We start from the raw sequence: 24,332 nt of genomic DNA, 5'->3' as shown, positions 1-24,332 counted from the left end.
GGTGCAAGGAGCTTTAGCTGTTACAGGGAAGCTTCGTAAGGAGACAATGGATCTCAAGCAACAACTCAATAAGCTCGAGGAAGAGAATCGTATCCTGAGGGGCATTATCGCCAAGAATATCACATCACCATCTCCGAAGAAGGAGACATAATTACATGGGTATGGGCACTCCCCTTGGCAACTGCCAAGCTTGGGGGAGATGCCCCGGTATCGTATCACAACCACATCTCCATTCTTTACTATTTTTCTTAGTTCGATCCTTTTATTAGTATCTTGATCTAGTAAAATAAAGTTTTAGTATGATCTAGTTTTGAGTTTTTCTTTATGATCCCTCTATGTAATCGAGTCCGTGAGCTATATATAATAAAGATTAGTGTTAAGTCAAGGGCTTGATTATCTTGCTATGATCTTGAGTGAATAAAAGAAAAGAGAAAAGAATAAAAAGAAACAAAGAGATCATATTGATCTTATGAAGAGTAATGACTTCACATAGGAAGAGTATGATGATTAAAAGTTGTTGAGAGTTGACAAACATAGCTTTGGTCATCGTTGCAATTAATAGGAAGTAATAAAGAAAGATAGGTTTCACATATAAATATACTATCTTGGACATCTTTTATGATTGGGAGCACTCATTAAAATATGATATGCTAAAGAGTTGACGTTGGACAAGGAAGACAACGTAATGGGTTATGTTTTCTCATATCTGAGATAAAGTATATTGTCATGGATCATCGAACATGTTGAGCTTGCCTTTCCCCCTCATGTTGGCCAAATTCTTTGCACCAAGTAGAGATACTACTTGTGCTTCCAAATACCCTTAAACCAGTTTTGCCATGAGAGTCCACCATACCTACCTATGGATTGAGTAAGATCCTTCAAGTAAGTTGTTATCGGTGCAAGCAATAAAAATTGCTCTCTAAGTATGTATGATTGATTGGTGTGGAGGAAATAAGCTTTATACGATCTTGTGATGTGGTAGAAATAAAAGTGACGGACTGCATAATAAAGGTCCATATCACAAGTGGCAATATAAAGTGACGTTCTTTCGCATTAAGATTTTGTGCATCCAACCTTGAAAGTGCATGGCAACCTCTGCTTCCCTCTGCGAAGGGCCTATCTTTTATTATTGTCTTTTATCTTATGCAAGAGTCATGGTGATCTTCACCTTTCCTTTTTACATTTTATCCTTTGGCAAGTACAGGGTGTTGGAAAGATCCTGATAGATATATCTAATTGGATGTAAGTTAGCATGAACTATTATTGTTGACATTACCCTTGAGGTAAAAGGTTGGGAGGCGAAACTATAAGCCCCTATCTTTCTCTGTGTCCGATTAAAACTCCGTAACCACAAGTATTGCGTGAGTGTTAGCAATTATGAAAGACTAAATGATAGTTGAGTATGTGGACTTGCTAGAACGCTCTGACATAGACTATTTCTGATGTTATGATAAATTGAAATTGCTTCAATGACTGAGATTATAGTTTGTTAGTTCTCAATAAAGTTTCTGATTCATACTTTGCATTGTGAATAGATTATTACTTGAGGAAAGAAATCATATGACAATATCCATATATGTTGCTGTTATGAGAATAATCATGATGCCCTCATGTCCGTATTTTATTTTATCGACACCTCTACCTCTAAACATGTGGACATATTTATCGTTATCAGCTTCCGCTTGAGGACAAGCGAGGTCTAAGCCTGGGGGAGTTGATACGTCCATTTTGCATCATGCTTTTATATCGATATTTATTGCATTATGGGTTGTTATTACATATTATGTCACAATACTTATGCCTATTCTCTCTTATTTTACAAGGTTTACATAAGGAGGGAGAATGCCGGCAGCTGGAATTCTGGGCTGGAAAATGAGCAAATATTAGAGACCTATTCTGCACAACTCCAAAAGTCTTGAAACTCCACGAAAGTTATTTTTGGAAATAATAAAAAATACTGGAAGAAGAATCTACATCAGGGGGGCCTCCACCTGTCCACGAGGGTGGGGGCGCGCCCTACTCCCCTGGGCGCGCCCCCTGCCTCGTGGGCCCCCTGTTGGCCCTCCGGTGCCCATCTTCTGCTATATGAAGTCTTTCGTCCGAAGAAAAATCATAAGCAAGCTTTCGGGACGAGACTCCGCCGCCACGAGGCGGAACCTTGGCGGAACCAATCTAGGGCTCCGGCAGAGCTGTTCTGCCGGGGACACTTCCCTCCGGGAGGGGGAAATCATCGCCATCGTCATAACCAACGCTCCTCTCATCGGGAGAGGGCAATCTCCATCAACATCTTTACCAGCACCATCTCCTCTCAAACCCTAGTTCATCTCTTGTATCCAATTCTTATCTCTAAGTCCGGGATTGGAACATGCAGGTTGCTAGTAGTGTTGATTACTCCTTGTAGTTGATGCTAGTTGGTTTATTTGGTGGAAGATCATATGTTCAGATCCTTTATGCATATTAATACCCCTCTGATTATGAACATGAATATGCTTTGTGAGTAGTTACGTTTGTTCCTGAGGACATGGGAGAAGTCTTGCTATTAGTAGTCATGTGAATTTGGTATTCGTTCGATATTTTGATGAGAAGTATGTTGTCTATCCTCTAGTGGTGTTATGTGAACGTTGACTACATAACACTTCACCATTATTTGGGCCTAGAAGAAGGAATAGGGAAGTAATAAGTAGATGATGGGTTGCTAGAGTGACAGAAGCTTAAACCCTAGTTTATGCATTGCTTCGTAAGGGGCTGATTTGGATCCATATGTTTCATGCTATGGTTAGATTTACCTTAATACTTTTGTTGTAGTTGCGGATGCTTGCAATAGAGGTTAATCATAAGTGGGATTCTTATCCAAGTAAGGGCAGCACCCAAGCACCGGTCCACCCACATATCAAATTATCAAAGTACCGAACGCGAATCATATGAATGTGATGAAAACTAGCTTGACGATAATTCCCATGTGTCCTCGGGAGCGCTTTTCTCTATATAAGAGTTTGTCTAGGCTTGTCCTTTGCTACAAAAAGGATTGGGCCACCTTGCTGCAATTTATTTACTTTTGTTACTTGTTGCTCGTTACAAATTATCCTATCACAAAACTATCTGTTACCTATAATTTCAGTGCTTGCAGAGAATACCTTGCTGAAAACCGCTTATCATTTCCTTCTGCTCCTCGTTGGGTTCGACACTCTTACTTATCGAAGGGACTACGATAGATCCCCTATACTTGTGGGTCATCACGTACCGCAGAACGGAGGAAACGGCCTTGTGTTCGACCGGCCACGTTTGAAGCGGGATCCTGTTCATCGGAAGGGTCTGGCGTACCGCAAAACGGAGGAAACGGACCTCCTACGGTCGAAACTGGGGTCCTGTTGATCGGGAGGGGTGTGGCTACCGCAAAACGGAGGAAACGGACTTGTGTTGGAGCGCTACGGTCGAAACGGGGGTCCTGTTCATCGGGAGGGATGTGGCGTACCGCAAAACGGGACTCCACGGGATACTGTTCATCTCCACCGTCGACCCCCTCCAGCCTCCACGGGCTACTGTTCATCCACCGTCGACCTCCTCCCGCCTCCACCTGCGACTGTTCATCCACGGACTTCTGTTCATCCAGCCTCCACCGCGCGCTACTCCACCGGCTACTGTTCAACCAGCCCTCTCCACGGGCTCCTGTTCAACCACCCCTCCATGGGCTACTGTTCATCCTGCCCTCCACCGACTACTGTTCATCCTGCCCTCCATGGGGCGGTCCTGTTCATCCAGCCCTCCACGGGGTCCTGTTCATCCAGCCCCAACCAGCTCGATCGATCGGGGTCCTGTTCATCCACCCCCACCGGGAACTGTTCATCCAACCCCCCCCCCCTCCCACAACGCTCATTGTTCATCCAGAGGCAGCATCGATCGGCTTCAGTTAGCAGCAGTAGCGAAGGAATCGCTCGATCGGGTTCAGTTAACAGCCATCGATCAATCGCTCGGGTTCAGTAACGCGTAGCATGCAGTGCAATCGCTGGGGTCAGTTAGAGCCCACCGCCTCGCTCGGGTTCAGTTAGAGCCCAACGCCTCGCACACACGCGCGTACGTACAAGAAACGTGCATCACTCGGCCCCCGACCAACCACCGTAACCGGGGACTCCCCGATATTTTCCGCGCCCTCGCTTCTACCACGGTTTTTTCCGTCATGGACGGCCCAAAGAATGTTATGCAGCTGCGTCTCCGGCCCGCCCAGGACGAAAAGCCCATTTTCTGTCATAGAAGTAGGACCCCACCACATCTATGATGATACCGGGTTTTGTCACAATTATCGTCATAGAAGTGTCATAAGTATGACAGAAAAAATTCCGTTCGGCCCAAAATGTCACGGATGTGTCTTTTTTTTGTAGTGCATGTAGCCAAAAAATCGCCGGCCTGCCAACCCGCTGCGTTGTCCGATATCAGCACAACGACAACACGAAAGGCACACCAGAGCCACTACCATCCTCGCGTTCAAGAACGGAGGGCCAGATCTAGAAAAAACCATCCCAATCTGAAAACCACCCTGACATGTGCTCCACTGGCCAATGCGGTTGGCGCACCACCACCGGAGCTGGGAGGACGGGCTGCCACCCTGCCGAACCAAGCCAGGCAAGCCGTTGGATACCTGCAGTGCTCTCCTTCGGAGACCATGCCACGCAGATCAAAAGAAGCTCGAACCGTCGAATACATGTAGTGCTCATCACCGAACTTCCTATCTTCGTCCTTCCTCTCATCCCCATGCATGGTAGCCCCTTTCCTTCGGTCGCCGTCACATCCATTTCAATGTTGAGCACGCAGGCCACCAGCGCAGAGCATGTAGGCCACCGGTGCACAGCACGCATGGCTACCGGCCTTCCCATGATAAACAAGCTTGTCGATGAGGTCCGCCACCTTGCGATCTACTTCTCCATGCAAGGAATGGACCGGATTCGCCCCTACACGGTCGCCATCATCCTCCTTCCCCGATTCTAGCCACCGTAGTTCATCGTCGTCGCTGCTTCCCCGTCCTCTCCGACCCCGCCATCGAGTTCTTCATGAGCCATCCTCCCTTCCCCACTGTTCTATCCTCTAATTAGCGCTCAGAGCTATTTGTCGCTCACGTCATGGCCACCACCTCAGGCGCCGGTGGTTGTTGGTCGGTCCCTTGATCCTAATCGAGCTTTTCCGTTGCCGTTTCGGTGCAGGAAAAGGGGACCGCTGGCTGCCCCGGTCCGGCCCGGTCCGCCGGCGAGTAGTCCAAACGTCAGCTCGGTCAGGCACCAGACGGCCCAGAGCCCCAGACCATGCCCACCATTGCATATTAGAGCATGGTTAATAGCATAGCCAACAGCCGGCTATATGAATTTTTCATTACACTTATAGCCAATCTTATAGCCCACTCATACAATAGTTAGTCATAGTAGTATACTACATTAATATATGGCTCACATCACTAGTAGGAAAACGGGCTTTTACCCCGGTTTGTAAGGGCATTTTGTCTCAGTTTTCGAACCGGGACTAAAGGGTCGTTACTAAAGCCCTAACCCTTTAGTCCCGGTTCTTACACGAACCGGGATAGAAGGACCTCCACGTGGCCGCTGCTGCCAGCCCAGGCAGGGGGGCCTTTGGTCCCGGTTGGTGCCACCAACCGGGACCAATAGGCAGGGCCTTTTGTCCCGGTTGGTGTCACCAACCGGGACCAATAGGCATCCACGCGTCAGCATTTCAGGGGCTGGGGTTTTTGTTTTTTTTGAAGGGGGGGGGGGTTGGGGGGTTAATTTAGGTGTTTCATATATTGTGTTAGCTAGCTAATTAATAGAGAGAAGTGTCCTCTCTTATCTCCGTGCTTGGTCGACGCTACGTACTATATACGTATGGAGAGGACTAGACACGCTAGCTAGTAATCAAATGAAGGAAACAGAAGATCGTCATGAACATATGCATACAGAGAGAAGTGATATCGACCACCTCTCCTTCTCCGAGAGATTGGTCGAACAACAAGTTCTCGTATATCTATCCGACACTACCGGCTACATATATACAATAATTATCTCTTACAATACAATCTCCTAATTAAATTGTAAGAACACAGGGTCCACATAGTATTCTCCGTTTTCAGCGATCACGTGGTCAAGGAAGAATGCCGCCAATTCCTCTTGAATTGCTCGCATACGATCTGGTGCTAGGAGTTCATCCCGCTTCCGAAACATCTAATTTGAAGAAGGGGGTCAATACATATATATATGAATAAATGAAACTCAACACAAATGATGGTAATAAAATAAAATTGTGAATATTATTGCTTACGCACTTCATATTGTTCGTCAGAGTAGCCCCGCTCACAGGTCGTGTAGCGGATGGACTCGCAAACGTAGTATCCACAGTAATTATTCCCGGGTTCCTGCCACAACCACTTTACAAGAAATAGAGGTCAATCAAACTGATAAGCAAGCATGCTAAATGGTATTGATGAAACTAGCGCTTGAATCACTAGGAGATGCGCGGAACATGCTACTATAGTACTTACTTTCGGGTGTTTAAATTGCAGCTTCTTCGGCAGTCCCGGAGCTTTTGTGGTGAATTTTCTCCAAACCCTGCCAGACAAAGAAAACAATTACTTGATATCAGGAAATGAACAAAGTTGCTGATATGGTGGATAATGATCGATTTAACTTACTTCTCGAGCATTTGAGTCATGTTCGCATAGTCCTGGGGATCTTTTCGTCTCGAGTCTAAGACGGTTACTACTCCCTGCTCAAGCTTAATCTCTAGGAGAATATAGTGGAAGCTGCGCATGCATGCATAAGTCATCAATTACATTACCATAACCTGGACTAATAAGGGAAACCGAATATGCACAAGACAGTAACACTCACTTGAAGTTGTAAGGAAAGAGTATTATATCTTTGTTTTGATTTAATACCAACGATCGTAGCAAGTTGGCCTCGGCTTCTTTGGGATGTTTTTCAACCGTATATGCATCTATGAGATTTGTGTTAATGAACCCAATATCACCGATTTGTCTTTTCTTCAATTCGGCGATCTTCAATCTGCATAATATAGTGAGGATAATTATAAATACATGCAATGAAAGAGCTGACCTATATAGAGAGACTTAATGACAGAAGTAGTACTACTTACAGACAGTAGCAAGTGATCGTTGTTTTATCGAGGGCCTTTTGATTGTAAAACTGGAAGAAATCCTCAAATGGAACATTCAGCAGTTCAATTCCAACGAGGTCATGCTCCGGTTTAACTCTCAGCGTCAAAGTACTCATCCCATCAGACTCTCTGCAGGTTTTCATGTACCAATCATGTAATCTTCGCATCATCGTTGTTAGAGATCTTTCATCTTTGACGAGAGGCTTCCCGTAATGGTATTTGTGTTCGTCCACCTCCATGATTTCATAATGTACATCGTCGGGCAGGTAATCTCCAAGATTGCTATAACCGGCCACCATCCTCGGATCATTAGCGACGATGTCTTTTGACACCTTGAGCGGGGGGCACGATTGGTTCGCTTGTTCGCCGAGCTGGGCAATTTTTTTCCCAGCTCGTCGTTCTTTTAACCTTTGATCACTGACAGTACTTCCCGACCGCTCCGCTTCGGCATATGTCTTTGCAAGAATGCGCTCATAGTTGCCTCTCGGCGGAGACTTTGGTGGTTTTGTCAGGGCAGCCAGAGTGCGCTTTGCTTTCACCGGATCTACCTTCTCCTCCGGAGGTGGATGTTTCTTTGCTTTCACCCCTTCAAAGAAGTTTGTCACTTCGGCTCGCACGATCTTCCTGGTTTCCTCCTCGGTCCTCTCGTATGGTAACTTCTCTGGAGTCTTCAGAGAAGGACCGAATCTGTATTGCCTCCCGCCTCTGGATGTACTGCTAGACGCCGGCAGAGAAGACGGAGCGGCTGCGGCTGTCTTCTTTCCTTGCTTACGAGGCGGAGGAGAAGGACTATGACGCGCCAGAGCAGCCGGAGCGGCGGCGGGTCTCTTCCGCCCTTGCTGACGAGGCGGAGAAGGAGGAGGCTGGCTGCTCTGGCGCGCCGGCGCAGGCGGAGAAGGAGGCGGAGTGCCGCCACGCGCCGGAGAAGGAGGCTGAGTGCCCTGATCACTCGCCGGAGGAGGAGGCGGAGGAGGAGGCGGAGTGCCGCCACGCGCCGGAGAAGGAGGCTGAGTGCCCTGGTCACTCACCGGAGGAGGAGGCGGAGGAGGAGGCGGACTGCCCTTACTCGCCGGAGCCGTCCAGTTCGGAAGGTTGATGAGCTCCTTCCACCATAGGCACGGAGTCTTCAGAGCTAAACCCAGCCGAGTCTCCCCTTCACCGGTAGGGTGGTCAAGCTGGAGGTCCTCAAATCCCTCCGTTATTTCATCCACCATCACCCTAGCATATCCTTCTGGAATCGGCCGGCAGTGGTAGGTTGCGCCGGGTTCAGGAGGTAAAACAGAGCCAACAGCCGCCTTGACTTTGAAGTTCTGCCATTGCGCCATAAGGTGGCAATGTTGAGACTCCGTGATAGCATCCACGGGGTAGCTAGCAGGAGCCGTCAAGACATGCTCCAGCTGAAGCAGCTCGGTGGAAGCCACGCTGCTTCTCCGCTGAGATGGCGGGGTAGCTTCGGGGGTAGTTTCGGCATGTCGATTGCTGTCTCGTTCCTCTAGCGCTTGAACCCTTTCGTGCAGCTTCTGAATTTGGGTCTGCTCCATTTTTTCCTCCTCTCCTGGCTTTTGTAACCGCCTGCGTCCGGAAAACCAGCCTTCCACGGAACGGAGCCTGGCGTGCCTCGTGTCCGTCCAGGGTGCTCAGGATTCCCGAGGGCCATTGTGAGCTCGTCGTTCTCTCTGTCTGGAACGAACGTCCCTTCCTGCGCTGCATCGATATATTGCTGAATCTTCTTGACTGGTATTCTCAAAAGCTCGTTCGTCCAAACGCACCTCCCTGATACAGGGTCCAAGGTTCCGCCAGCCCCGAAGAACCAAGTCCGGCAACGGTCTGTCCAGTTCATTGTCTGTGGTTCGATCCCTTTTTCAAGCAGATCATTCTCAGCCTTGGCCCACTTAGGCCGGGCTTTGAGGTAGCCACCTGACCCCGTGCGATGGTGAAGCTTCTTCTTCGCAGCATTCTTCTTGTTTGTCGCTGACATCTTCTTACTCTTTTCCGATGTCTTGTGGGCCACAAATGCGGGCCAGTGATCTCTGATCTTCTCATACCGGCCGATGAATTCTGGTGTCTCTTCTTTGTCGACAAACGTTTTCAGCTCATTCTTCCACCTCCTGAATAGGTCTGCCATCTTCTTAAGAGCATGAGACTTGATTAATTGCTCTTTAACTGGCTTCTCCGGATCCTCCTCTGGCGGTAGGGTGAAATTTGCCTTCAGCTCAGTCCAAAGATCATCTTTCTGCATATCATTGACATAAGACACCTCAGGGTCTTCCTTCTTAGGCTTATACCATTGGTGGATGCTGATCGGGATCTTGTCCCTAACTAGAACCCCGCACTGAGCAGCAAATGCATCCTTTGTCCGGATGGGTTCAATCGGTTGGCCGTCGCGCGCGATTGCTGTGATCTCAAACCTTTCATCCGAGCGCAACTTTCTCTTCGGGCCTCGTCTCTTTACCGCAGTTGTGCTCGATCCGGAGGGCTAGAAAAAAGAAGAAAGACGAGTGTTAATTAATATGTGTACATACCAAAACAATGAATGCATCAATTAGCTAGTCAGCACAGGCTTAACTAATATATTTACCTGGCCGGACTCTGTTCGGTCACCGGAGCCGTCACCACGGGCTCCTTCTTGCACCAGCATTGGGTCACCGGAGCCATCATAATCATGTCTTTCCTCCTCCACTCTTCGATCACCGTAGCCTGCTTCTTCACCCTGTTCTTCCAGACCATCATTGTCGTTAAGATACGACAAGATATCACCTCCGGCTAAGATTATGTCCCCCAACACCTCTTCTGCTTGCTCGTCTCGTCCGTGCTCCATTGTTTCTGCAAATATTAGAACATGGCAATTATTACACAAACATGACAGCAGGTGGTTAGTGCAAACGTAGACCTAGCTTATTCCGGGTTTGGGGTGGCCTCAGCAATGCTTCAAGGGTAGGGGCGCGGCGGGAGGGGGTAGGAGACCGACATCGTTTTTTTCTACGGTTTGGGTGTCCTCGAGAGTTTTGGTCGAGCGAGAGGGCCGGGGGGTGCTCCCGTGGTATAAGTTATCACGGTCGAGAGGGGGTATAAATATCGACCGTCCATCATGTCGAAGTTATCTGGGAGGGAGTTATATATATCGAAACGACTACATACATACATGGGAAAATAATGTTATCGGGGAGGGGGTATATCGACCCCCCCCCCCCACGTGTTGAAGTTATCGGGAGGGGGTTATATCGACAACGACTATGAACGTACATGGGAAAATAATATTATCGGGGAGGGGGTATATCGACCCCCCTCGTGTTGAAGTTATCGGGAGAGGGGTATATCGACGACGACAAACCCGATAAAACATAAGAAAACGAAGAAGAAACAAAAAGAGGAGAAGAAGAAAAGGAATAGAGGAGAAGATCGAAGAAAAAAAGAGGAGAAGAAGAAAGGAATAGAGGAGAGAAGAAGAAAAAATAGAATTTTTTCTATTTTTTCTTCTTCTCTTCTATTCCTTTCTTCTATTTTTTCTTCTTCTCTCCTCTATTCCTTTCTTCTTCTCCTCTTCTTTTTCTTCTTTTTTCCTCTTCTTATTTATTTCTCCTCTTCTTCCTCTCCTCTTCTTCTCCTTTCTTCCTCTTCTTATTTTCCTTTTTCCTCTCATTCATAAAAAAATAGAAAATTTCGAAAAAAGTAAAGGTTTTGCCTAATGCATTGTTCATATGAATATACAAACATTTGCATATTCTACAATAATTAATATCACCAAAAAAATCTATGAACAGAAAAAAAAATCCTAACTTTTCTAAAAATCTATCTTTTGCATATACTAGCACATATGCCCGTGCATTGCACCGGGAGAGAAAAAATGTGTGTACTTAAATTAAATGTAATGGGAAGCAGAATGGAGCTAGCAGCAACCGAGTCTGAATTAAAAAGCCTTCCTCTTTGCCGCTATACAAAAAGCCTTTAGGATTCATGACGTGCCAGTTCAAAGGCTTCCGAGGCTTCCTGCTGCTGGGCGCGCGAAGGAACTTACAATTCTCCTCTCTGGAAGCCATATGTAGCTTCAAGTAGTTGAAGGTATGTGGATGGAGAGGAAGATGAGTATATGCTGAATGTTAATGCAATCATAGTCAGATATTATTACCAGCAGAATGGTAAATTTTCTATGTTAAAATTAGTCAAAAAATGGTTTAATGGTAGCCTGTTCTATCACAAATCATGATATTGCTAAAAATGTGTGTAAGCAAAAAAGAAAATGAAACATGAACCGCCATATTCAAATTCTATCAAGCCAAGACACTGTTATTCATAAATATCTAGTGTAGATGACAAGGCAATTCAAAAGGGATGGAGAATTAAATTGGAAATTAACTTGACCCAATCTGCACGAATAGAATAGTAGTGAGGAGAACCAGTTAATTGTCTTGGAAAAACATATCAAAAAATTAGAAGTGATGGAGCGTAGCAGTAGCAGATAACCATTAATGTGTTGGAACATTCATTCACATAGTAATAATCAGTCAAATGCTAGTAGTAATGTTTCTCGCGGGACGGGCCAAAAAACATCAAAGAAAACTGTAGGCACCATCAACCTAAGATAGTATCAATGTTACTAAACACGTACCTTAAAGTGCAACATGACTGTTAGTGTTTGATAGGTTGGTATGTGCCTCCTTAAACGTTGACCGGACTCGGGTCCACTTCGGTGCCCTCCGCTCGCCCACCTCCTCGTCCTCGTTGTTAGTTAGTACCGCGTACTCCTTGCCCTGTAAGCTCAGCATCATGTACACCCGCTCCTGCAGCACCAAGCCCACTGACCCAAATTAAACTACGAAGCATCAGAAACAACATGATGTTACAGCAAGAACAACATTCAGTTCTACAGCAAAGTTGAAGTCCACTCAATCATTTGCACTATACAACTTAGATATACATATTGACAATCGAAAGTGCTTCCTGTAAAAAAGAATTCTCAGAGGTTCTGTACCTCCAGGAGCTTCCTTTTGAATCAGAGACAGGTAGACATGGCAGATTCTGGTTTATTTTGGAGCGATTCCTACACGAAGCTCCTCGAACTGAAGAATGCCACAACAGCAAACACATCAACTCGGTGCTTCACTATTTTCTTTCAAATCGGCTGCCTATGCAGGAAGGAAACAAAAGGGAAGGAGGGCGGAGGGGTGAAATTTAAGAAATAAAGCTTTGCTATGTGCAACATCCATATGTTCTGAGGTTCAACTTTTTGATTTAAAAAATGGGTCACGGCTTTAATAACAAACTGAATCACCTAGAAATCAGGATGTCACACAATGCTAACAACATATGAAGTTTCACCCATTTAAATGTTAAATGAATAATCACTTTCTATTTAAAGGAGATACAGAGTTCAGAATAGTATGATGAATATGAAAAAAATGAAGATCAGCAACATGACACGGATGTCAGGTGGGTTGCTATGTTTTGTAGCACCGATCTACATTACCAAAATTGAGATGCTGAGAAATAGGATTAAGAATTGAAAAATCAACAAAGCTTATCAGAAGATATGAAAGAGTTACCCTAATTTTCAGACCCTCGAGTTGATCCTTTTTTTCAGATGTAGAATTCGTGATATTAGGCAAGAGGATCAACGAACGCCTTGTAGACTTATATTGAGAAGCATACAATGGTAATACAATTCACCAGATTAGCAACTTTAGTCCTTAACCCATGCCACTTCCTTTGTTGATTAGCAAAGCCAACTCCAATATGTCTAGTAAAGCATTGTCCGTCTGCAATGTCCTATTTAAGAAGTTATGACATCAAATTACACATAAGAGACCACTCCAATTTTGTTGTCAAAGTGCGGTGATGTTTTAGGTCCTCAATCAAATTAAATTTGAAAATTGTCAGAATAAATTAGATAAAATTAAACAATTAAATACTCATGTCTATATGATGACCCAAGCAAGGTGGCGATCAAAGTATGTCGGAATAGCTTTATTGAGTGCTTATATATCATGGCCCAGAATATAAGGATATATTACAAAATTCACATATTAGCATCCGTTAGGACTGACGACAGATTACCCAAACATCTATATCACACGTACCTTCAACAATCCATGTTTCACCGCTTTAGCAGCCAACCCCATCTCCTGCCACACCGGCCGCTGCAGGTCAGAACCAAAGTAGCATCCTCCTTTGCCACCGTTCTGAGCAGCACCACCGCCAGAATCCTCTATGCTTGCCCCCTCCCTCGCTCCTCTATCCGTCTTCCACATCCGGTGCACGGGACGGAACAGGAGGCACTCCTCCTCCAAATCTAGATCGCGAGGGTCATCAGGTGAGGAGCAGCCGCGACTCTTGGGCGTATCGAGCGCTAGGGCTGGTGCGGCATGTCGCCGTTGCAAGCACGCGGAGGGTCGTGAGTCTGCCTAGGGCATCGAAGGATGGCTCTCCGCCACCGCCGCCGAAGGAAGATGCGATATGCCTCCACTACGAACCCGAGACAAGGGCGAGACGGGACGACCCGTGGGCCTCGTTTTTATTTGTCGGTGGGATGTTGAACCGTTTTTTTCTATATCTAGCAAACGTATTTGTCAAATCTAAACCCATGGCAACATTAGTACCACCTCGCTTATCTCTCCCTATTATATATATATATATATATATATATATATATATATATATATATATATATATATATATATATATATATATATATCTATATATAATAATTAATAATAAAGCACGGATTGACTTTGTCGGGTTCACCGTCACAATACGCTTTCTTCCTGTGAATATACGCTTTCAGTTTTTCACCTATATTATATTCGCTATCCGAGGTGGTACTATTTATAAACCTTTTCGTATGTGTAGTTAACAGTTCTTTTGTTGGGCGTCGTTTTTTTAGATCTGGCCCACCCGGATCCTGTGTGTGCGTGTGTTTGAATATAAAAAAAACGATAAAACAATTGGCCAACGCGGGGATTCAATCCTTGGGCTGCTGGGTGTGTGCGAACGCATCATACCGAACAGGCTAGACTCGTGAGTGTGCTAACGTTGGCGTCTGGTGGCATCTGGCCTTTCAAGAATAGAAGACCACGCGTACTCGGGCCAAAACAATGGGCCCGGGCGTGCTAGACCGGCCGACTGCTGTGGCCGACGGTACAGACATTGGGAAGCAGGCTACTGCTTCGGAAATTAAGCAAAGAATATGGCATGAATAAGAATTGTCCTTAACGAAACAAATGAAGGGGAGAGCAATACCTATTATGCATAATTAGGCCAGCAAGAAAGGAAATAGACATTAATTGCTAATTACATGAGAAATAAAGAAGGAAGAAGAAAGAAAAGAGAGAGAGGAAGGAAATAGACGGTAATTATGTAGAGTCGGCAAGAAAGGAAATAGATATTTTTGCATGAGAAATAAAAAAGGAAGGAGAAAGGAAATAGACTGTAATTATTGTGAGCGCCATATTAATCGCATGAGTAATTAATAGGCCGGCAATTTGGATTCCTCACATGCATGATATAAGGAAACAAAGATAAATAAAATAGACACTAATTGCATGATAAATAAAGAAGAAAAGAGAAAGGAAGTAAATAAATGGCAATTGCAGATTTTTTTAAGGAGGTGCGGATATCAATGGCAGGCGTGTAGTGCCCCATTCATATCTGATGAATAAAACGATGTGGCGTCTTTTTCGTGCTTGATACTCACTAAATTCATGCCATTTTTTCTTTCGTTGCAACAGAGTGTGACATGTTTTCCTTACACTTATAATCCTTACTAAATTTGCGCCAAATTTATAACACATTGAACGTTATATTTGCGCATACAATCCCCGCTAAATTTATGTCAATTGTTTCAACTGTTGTAACCCACGGGCATCTGTACTATTTTTTATATTTATATAAATGGAGGTATAATCTTATTGGTCCTCCCATTTCTTATGTCCATGGCATTTTTCATATTGAGCTAGGCTATTCTACCGATCATCTGTCCTGGGCCACTTGGCCTCTGCCTCGTTGGTCCGTGTAGCATTCCACCAATAGAAAACATAGTGCCCTGCCAACCTATCCGTGCAACCCGGCCCAACAAATCAAACCCGCCATCCCGTCTAGGATATGAGGATATGAGGCAAAAATCGTTGACCTCTAACTTGCAACCTGCACAGTTTTTTGTGTTGATCGTGTTAGCCCGCAAAAAAAGGTGTTGATCGTTTTAAACTAAAGTTAAATTTGGTGGTTGTTTGTGTCCTTCGCGGACTGGTACTTCACTATTACCATGTAAATCCGGCCCAACAAATCAAACCCGCCATCCCGTCTAGGATATGAGGATATGAGGCAAAAATCGTTGACCTCTAACTTGCAACCTGCACAGTTTTTTGTGTTGATCGTGTTAGCCCGCAAAAAAAGGTGTTGATCGTTTTAAACTAAAGTTAAATTTGGTGGTTGTTTGTGTCCTTCGCGGATTGGTACTTAACTATTACCATGTAAATCCGGATAACACAAACACAAGGCGCAAGCATTAGATTGTGCAGATGTGGCCGGGATCTCAAACGCGACCGTTCGCTGGTCTTTCCATGCAGGCGATGAAATTTTGTATTGGTTCCAAGCTCAGGTGGAACGTTCGCTGTGTAGTGAACATCGTGACTGACATGATAATAAAGAAAAGAAGTGGCAACAAGGAGGGAAGCACTAGGGGTGATAATTTGTTTCTCCTGTTGCAACGCACGGGCACTTTTGCTAGTATGTTTTGCAAAAGGGCCCGTGCGTTGCAACGGGAGAAAAATATCTCCAAAAATCAGGCTCTCTTTTCTTAGTGAAAATTCACTGGTCAATGCTAATATGTGCTTCCAGGCAGGTGCATGATGTTCAGATCATAAGATATTTAATAGCGTAAAACAAAAAGGTCATTGCTAGCAATTTTAATTACAAAAAGTAACTTCTTTTAGGATTTGTCTTGTGTTTTTAGGGATTAGAAGTATATGAAAATATAGGAATGCATCAATATATCTCATCCGAGATAAGAAGGAATATTCTTGAGAAAAATGATTGAAAATTTGAAAAACAAATGTTAGTCATGCATGCTTGCATAGTTACCATAGATGGATGAATGCACGATGCATATTTTTTTATTAGTTATCACTTAGACGTTAATAGTTGGTAAACATTTTGCATATACCAAACTCAAAGCCTATTTGAATATTGTAAATGGTATAATTGACTCAACCAATATCATAACACCAATAACTATATTAGCATACATATGTATTCACCCGCAAAAAAAAAGCATACATATGTATTGGCTGAGCAAGTAACAAAAGAATTTAGTCCACATATGTATGTTTATGCACAAAAATCTGGGAAAGTTGTTGTCATAACAGGCATAACAATAGGAGTTATGTACCAACATGGGTGTGTACTAACATTCAGAATGCGTGGCAAAATGAATAGCTACAACACTTAGGCCACAAAATTCACTCAAACTAAATCAAGTTACTTTTGAGAACACTAAAGTTCTTTTGAGCTCCTCAATTGATCTCTCCAATAGCTTGACTTCTTCATCCTTCTCCTTTCATCTGCTATTTGTAAGAGTACAAAAGAAGGGTTCTAAAAGAAGAAAAAGGAAGCATTATTAAGAGCAGAAAACATTAATCCAATAGCATGAACACCTGGCTGGCGTCCGCGGCAATTACTTCCCTTTGTTTTGCCACTGGCAAATCATCTCCAGCTTTTCTCTCAGAGAGGCACCTGGGAGTCACATTATTGCTTCTCTTCTGAGAGCTTGGAGAATTTATTCTGCAAATTTTGAAGCAAATCGTTCGTTTCATCGTCAAGTAAATTTCTCAGCTCAATCAACACTTCCTCCAATATTGGAGTGGCATTTCTATTATGGGCTAACTCCTATTTCACAGAGCAATCAATCCGTTCAATATGGCTGAGCTGAGGTCGCAAATCAGTGTTCACTATAGAAACTGCATTTGGTTTGCAAACTACACTTGCTGGCTCCTCCTCCAACACCAAAATCTTTTTTTACTCTTCATAATTTAAGAATGTGCATGATTAATCAATTTAAACTCACTGGATTGGATGGATGGAGTGTCTAAATAGTAGGATTAAACAATTGGTCCTTTACTGACTGATTAATTAGTGAACTAAACATTTTTCTGAATCTTTGCTTTAATGGATGTGCATGATTAATCAGTTAACACTACAGTGGGGGAGGACATCCTGATGGAGCGGCGCAACCTACTTGACCAGCAAGCCCCACGCCTTCAAATTATTTTAGGAGATCTAACAACATTAAATAAGAAGCATCATCTCATTAAAGTCCTCTTTATTTATTTTATCGGAGGCTCGGAAGAACTTAGTCTCTTCAAAATAAGAAGCATCATCTATGGTCGATTTCTGGACCAAAATAACTACATGCATAAACGGACTCTCATGCCAAGTTGCAAACAGATCAGGGAAAACACCCACAAACTTGAATAAAACGTTGTGATTTTTCAGCAAAAATAATGTTATGTGATCGAAATGAAACAATTGTTGTTCAGATATATCGGTTTCGATTGAATCTACTATGGCATTGACAGAAGCAGTAGACATCCAGACATAAACATATCACTGGCCATAGGTTTTATTTTTATTTTTTGGCATGCACTGGCTATAGGTAGATAACATAAGAGCTAGGATCCAACAGTTAGGCAGAACAAGTAAGACACCAAGTCGCATAATCAAAATATGCCCATTTGCACACATGTAAATAGTTTGAACGTACTGAAACACAAAGAAATTAAATAGTAGATTATATTGTCCTAAGTTGATCTTGCTTGATAGCATTATCTAGAGAATATCAAAAGGAAAAACATAACTAACCTTGACCTGTTTGTAGCGATCCAGATTTTACACACTCTGGTCGTTTCATCTGAAATCACATGAAAAAGTGTTGCTTTTCTTTGGCCACTGAAAGGGAAAGTACCAATCTCCACTTCGATCCTCCCTCTGTAATATTATAAGAAAAGCAGTCAACAGAGCATCGCCCTCCCACCATGCCTGTTCTGATAGACACACAAAGAATACACAAAGCATCTTCCATCAGTTTTTATAACTTGCTAGAAATACATGCAAACATCATCCAACAAATGAACGGCTTGTGCAATTTGTTTGCAAGCAAATAGAACGAATTATTGCAAACCTGAACATAATTCTATTGTCTATGCATCTTTTCTCTCAGCTCTACAAAAAAATTCGTCTAGCAATTTCTAAAAAGAATTTGAATGAAGCTACTGTATGTTTGTAGACAGCCACACAACAAATTGAAGGTCACAGGAGCAACAAAGCATCAGGGATCCTCCTGCGGTACACACGGTCCTCAACGATAGAGTTGCCTCGTTAGTGGGCTGCCGACAGAGCATCGACCAGAGCGTGAATAATCAACGGAGTTTGTAATCGTAGCCCTACACACGAAATTCCATGAGCATGGATAAACTGATCTTGTGATTTGGTAGAAGCAGCAAATTATAGTACCGGCTGAATGAACAGCTTGTGCCATTTATGGATAAACTGAAACCCTCACGTAGTCAGCCAGTACTATAATATGGTAGTAGCAACAGGCAGCTCACCATCTGGAACCCAGCCGCGAAGGTACCACCGGTCGCCGCTATACCGGGGCTCGTTCTGGAACTCCTTCGGCGCACTTCTGGAGGAACCTCGCCAGCTTCTCCGGCAGCGTCACCTGTGGCAGCTCCCCTCTAGTCGCTGGATCCCTTTGTAAAACGGACTCGGTTCGATCAGAGAGGAGGAAGCTAGGGACGTGGTGCGGTGCGGGTAGCAGCGAATTAGTGTCGCCTCTTCCATACTCAGCCGCCAGCTCGCCGACCGCCCTCTCCATCCCCGGCCTCGATCTTGCCGGCACCCGCCCACTCCATCCCCGTCCACGATCCCGCCGGCGCCACCCTCCAATCCCCTTACTCGAGCCCGCTCGTCTCGAGCGCAACACGCCACGCCATGCCTCCCGCGAGGTCGCCGACACGCAGATCGGCCCTCTCGAGCTCCTGGAGTCGGACGCCAGCGCCGCACCCTCCCATCCTCTGCCTCCCACGAGGTCGCGACCAGTAGGTGGAGGGGAGCGGTGAACGGCGGAGAAAGCCGCGAGATGGGATTGGGAGGCAGGAGAAGGCCGGCGGCGCGTGGTGAGGGGCGGAGCGGGGCAGGAGGCGGCCGGCGGCGCGAGGGGCGTAGCAGGAGGTGGGCGGGGCGGGGCGGAGCGGAGCGCCGCGAGGTAAAGTGCCGCGAGGACGGGGAGTCTGGATAAGATGAAACAGATGAATCGCGGGTTGAATACATACAGATCCTTCTTAAACAAAACGTTTTTTCAATATCACGGGCACCCGAATTAGTACCACCTCGGGTATATGTTTTAAATTCGAACTGAAAGCGTAAATTCACGGGAAGAAGCGTATTGTGACGGTGAACCCGACAAAGTCAATCCGTGCTTTATTATTACTAGCACAAATGCCCGTGCGTTGCACCGGGCGAAAAGGGGCACAACTGGCTTCATGTTCCATTATGCACCATTTTATATATCCAATTTTAATAAACATCGATAATAAGGTTAAGCAGATTAGTGTTTTTTATAGCATAGAAAACATGCCCGTGCGTTGCAGCGGGAGTTTTAAAAAATAGCCCATGGTCCTAACCTTATCCAATAAGCATGGCTAAAGACACCCCCACCCCTGAAGTTCAGAATCTAAAAAAAAACCAACAGTTTTGGTTTGCAACTTCCTTCTTACGAAATACAAAGTGAAAGCGTAAACTTACGAGGAGAAGCGTATTGTGACGGTGAACCCGACAAAGTCAATCCATGCTTTATTATTAGGGAGAGATACATGAACATACATATACATACACAGAGAACATATATACATGAACATACATATATACATTTTTATAAAAATGCAATAAAAAGACAGGGAGGAAGGGGGCAGTGCCGGCCCTGACCAAGGCGACGGCGGCGCGTCGGGGCAGGGGTAGAGGCGACGGCGGCGTGGTCGGGGCAGGGGCAGAGGCGTCGGCGGCGAAGGGCTTGGCAGGGCGACGGCGACGACGGGGACGGCCCGGGGCGGTGCGCGTCGGGGCAGGGGCGCGGCTGACAGCGAGGGCGCGGGCAACGGCGACGGCGACGACGGGCACGGGCGACGGCGACGGGGGCGGCGGGCGGCGTCGGGGCAGCCTGGCGGCGTCGGCGTCGTCGGGGCAAACTGCAGATGAACTCTGGAAAATTTCCTAAGTGTTTGCTTATATAGCAAAGTCTTTAGGCCCGGTTCGTGGCACCAACCGGGACCAAAACCCTCTTTTCAGCAGCCCAAAGGGCGGGAAGCGGCGGCCTTTGGACCGGTTGGTGGCACCAACCGGGACTAAAGGGGGGCATTGGTCCGGTTGGTGCCACCAACCGGGACCAATGCCCCCCTTTAGTCCCGGTTGGTGGCCACCAACCGGGACGGAAAGCCTTGCACAGCGGCGTGGTGGTGGGAGTTTAGTCCCACCTCGCTAGCTGAGAGAGAGCCGCACCTGTTTATAAGGTGCGGTGCGCCTGAGCTGTCGAGCTCCTCTCTAAAGCATGCTTACGGGCCTAACCTCTCTGTACATGCCTGTGGGCCTATTGGGCCTTCTGCGGGCCTGAATCCTGGCCCATGGATGGGTTTCTAGTCGTATTCAGGCCGTGGTGGCCCAGTAGGTGGCATAATTTTTTTTTTGCCTGTTTTTGTTTTCTTATTTGCTTTATTTATTTTGTTTTGTTTCTACTTACAACAAAAAACTTATTTATTTTATTTTATTTTGTTTCTAATTACTTATTTATTTTACTTTATGATAATTCTTTTTGCTATTAAAGTTTCTATCAAAAAAGTTCTTCATGAAAATTCTTTTTTCTTTTAATGATTTTGAACATAAAATACTTCGATAATTTTAGTTGCATCAATTTTATATGATTTTAGTTTCAATAATACTAGAGGTTTCTTATAATGTTTTGAACAGAAAATACTTTGTTAATTTTAGTTTCATAAATTTTATTAAAGTTTATTTTATTTTGTCGTAACACAAGAAGTCCGGAGTTGTAATAAGTTATTAAAAATAAAAAAGAGGCGCAATGCTCGTTGATTTGCTTCAAGCCTTTCGAAATAGTGTAGACTGCACTGCACATAGCTCCATGCAGTCTACCTTATTCCTCAAGGCTTGAAGCTAAGCAACGTGAGCATTGCGCCTCTTCTTCATCGTCTCTGCACTCAGGGCTTATAAACCGCTCCTAGTGCCTCTCAGTTAGCGAGGTGGGACTAAAAAACTGGTTAGTAAGAAACTCTAGTACCGGTTCGTGCCACAAACCGGTACTAAAGGTGCTCGTGGGGCCACAGCCTCATTAGTACCGGTTCGTGGCACCAACCGGGACCAAAGGGTGGAATTGGTCCCGGTTCGTGCCACCAACCGGGACCAATGGCCTTGCACAGCGGCGTGGTGGTGGGAGTTTAGTCCCACCTCGTTAGCTGAGAGAGAGCCGCACCTGTTTATAAGGTGCGGTGTGCCAGAGCTGTCGAGCTCCTCTCTAAAGCAGGCTTACGGGCCTAACCTCTCAATACATGCCTGTGGGCCTACTGGGCCTTCTGCGGGCCTGAATCTTGGCCCATCGATGGGTTTCTAATCGTATTCAGGCCGTGGTGGCCCAGTAGGTGGCATAATTTTTAATTTTTGGCCTGTTATTTTTCATGCATTTACTAATTATTTTGAGCTATAAGACCCTAAAATTGAAAAGCATTTCAAATGAACTCTGAAAAGGTTGAAAGTTGGCATGGTATCATCATTTCATCCACATAGCATGTGCAAGAAAGTTGAGAGGGTTACGGCAAAAACTAGATGCACTTCGTGTACAAAACGGACAATGGTATCATACTCGTCTGTTACAAGTTGGCATGGTATCATCATAATAGTTGCGGGAGAAAGTCTTCACTTTTTCTTCGCTTGTGTCATTTGCTTATTGCGCCGTAACCATGGATAATCTTCATCATTTATCAGGATGCTTGGGTCAGCCTTGACTTTGAAGGGAGGAATTTCATGAAACTTTTCATAATCTTCATAGATGTCTGTCTTGCCCTCCATTCCCACAATGTCCCTTTTTCCTGAAAGAACTATGTGGCGCTTTGGCTCATCGTATGATGTATTCGCTTCCTTATCTTTTCTTTTTCTCGGTCTGGTAGACATGTCCTTCACATAGATAACCTGTGCCACATCATTGGCTAGGACGAACGGTTCGTCAGTGTACCCAAGATTGTTCAGATCCACTGTTGTCATTCCGTACTGTGGGTCTACATGTACCCCGCCTCCTGACAGATTGACCCATTTGCACTTAAACAAAGGGACCTTAAAATCATGTCCGAAGTCAAGTTCCCATATGTCCATTATGTAACCATAATATCTGTCCTTTCCCCTCTCGGTTGCTGCATCAAAGCGGACACCGCAGTTTTGGTTGGTGCTCTTTTGAGCTTGGGCGATCATGTAAAATGTATTCCCATTTATCTCGTATCCTTTGTAAGTCAATACAGTCGAAGATGGTCCCCTGGACAACGAGTACAACTCATCACAAACAGTGGTGTCACCTCTGAGACGTGTTTCCAACCAACTGCTGAAAGTCCTGATGTGTTCAGATGTAATCCAGTCGTCACACTGCTCCGGGTGTTTGGAGCGCAGGCTGTTCTTGTGTTCATCGACATACGGGGTCACCAAGGTAGAGTTCTGTAGAACTGTGTAGTGTGCTTGAGACCAAGAATATCCGTCCCTGCATATTCTTGAGTCCCCTCCAAGCGTGCCTTTTCCAGTCAGTCTCCCCTCATACCGCGATTTAGGGAGACCTATCTTCTTAAGGCCAGGAATGAAGTCAACACAAAACCCAATGACATCCTCTGTTTGATGGCCCATGGAGATGCTTCCTTCTGGCCTAGCGCGGTTACGGACATATTTCTTTAGGACTCCCATGAACCTCTCAAAGGGGAACATATTGTGTAGAAATACGGGCCCCAGAATGACAATCTCGTCGACTAGATGAACTAGGACGTGCGTCATGATATTGAAGAAGGATGGTGGGAACACCAGCTCGAAACTGACAAGACATTGCGCCACATCACTTCTTAGCCTTGGTATGATTTCTGGATCGATCACCTTCTGAGAGATTGCATTGAGGAATGCACATAGCTTCACAATGGCTAATCGGACGTTTTCCGGTAGAAGCCCCATCAATGCAACCGGAAGCAGTTGCGTCATAATCACGTGGCAGTCATGAGACTTTAGGTTCTCGAACTTTTTCTCTCGCATATTTATTATTCCCTTTATATTCGACGAGAAGCTAGTCGGGACCTTCATACTGAGCAGGCATTCAAAGAAGATTTCTTTCTCTTCTTTCATAAGAGCGTAGCTGGCAGGACCTTCATACTGCTTCGGAGGCATGCCATCTTTTTCGTGTAAACGTTGCAGGTCCTCCCATGCCTCAAGTGTATCTTTTGTCTTCCCATACATGCCCAAGAAGCCTAGCAGGTTCACGCAAAGGTTCTTTGTCACGTGCATCACGTTGATTGAAGAGCGGACCTCTAGCTCTTTCCAGTAGGGTAGGTCCCAAAATATAGATTTCTTCTTCCACATGGGTGCGTGTCCCTCAGCGTCATTCGGAACAGCTAGTCCGCCGGGACCCTTTCCAAAGATTACGTGTAAATCATTGACCATAGAAAGTACGTGATCACCGGTACGCATGGCGGGCTTCTTCCGGTGATCTGCCTCGCCTTTGAAATGCCTGCCTTTCTTTCGACATTGATGGTTGGTCGGAAGAAATCGACGATGGCCCAGGTACACATTCTTCCTGCATTTGTCCAGGTATATACTTTCAGTGTCATCTAAACAGTGCGTGCATGCGTGGTATCCCTTGTTTGTCTGTCCTGAAAGGTTACTGAGAGTGGGCCAATCGTTGATGGTTACAAACAGCAACGCGTGCAGGTTATATTCCTCCTGTTTGTGCTCATCCCATGTACGTACACCGTTTCCATTCCACAGCTGTAAAAGTTCTTCAACTAATGGCCTTAGGTACACATCAATGTCGTTGCCGGGTTGCTTAGGGCCTTGGATGAGAACTGGCATCATAATGAACTTCCGCTTCATGCACATCCAAGGAGGAAGGT

The 24,332-nt window shown here is 45.2% G+C and overlaps 1 protein-coding gene across 1 annotated transcript in view; it reads right to left on the bottom strand.

The window, feature by feature from the left end:
* Nucleotides 1–18,198: 18,198 nt before the first annotated feature.
* LOC123170720 (uncharacterized) overlaps nucleotides 18,199–24,332 on the bottom strand; it is a 33,407-nt gene continuing 27,273 nt past the window's right edge. The window contains exons 2-3 of the mRNA XM_044588512.1: nucleotides 18,744–19,477; nucleotides 18,199–18,578 (exon numbers count right to left, since the gene is read on the bottom strand). Of these exons, the coding sequence (XP_044444447.1) occupies nucleotides 18,782–19,477 (696 nt within the window). The 3' untranslated portion in view covers nucleotides 18,199–18,578; nucleotides 18,744–18,781. The remainder of the gene's footprint in view (nucleotides 18,579–18,743; nucleotides 19,478–24,332) is intronic.

Source organism: Triticum aestivum, chromosome 7D, assembly GCF_018294505.1.
Source record: "Triticum aestivum cultivar Chinese Spring chromosome 7D, IWGSC CS RefSeq v2.1, whole genome shotgun sequence".
Classification (NCBI taxonomy): Eukaryota; Viridiplantae; Streptophyta; class Magnoliopsida; order Poales; family Poaceae; genus Triticum; species Triticum aestivum.
This window is presented reverse-complemented; position numbering and strand designations above follow the sequence as displayed.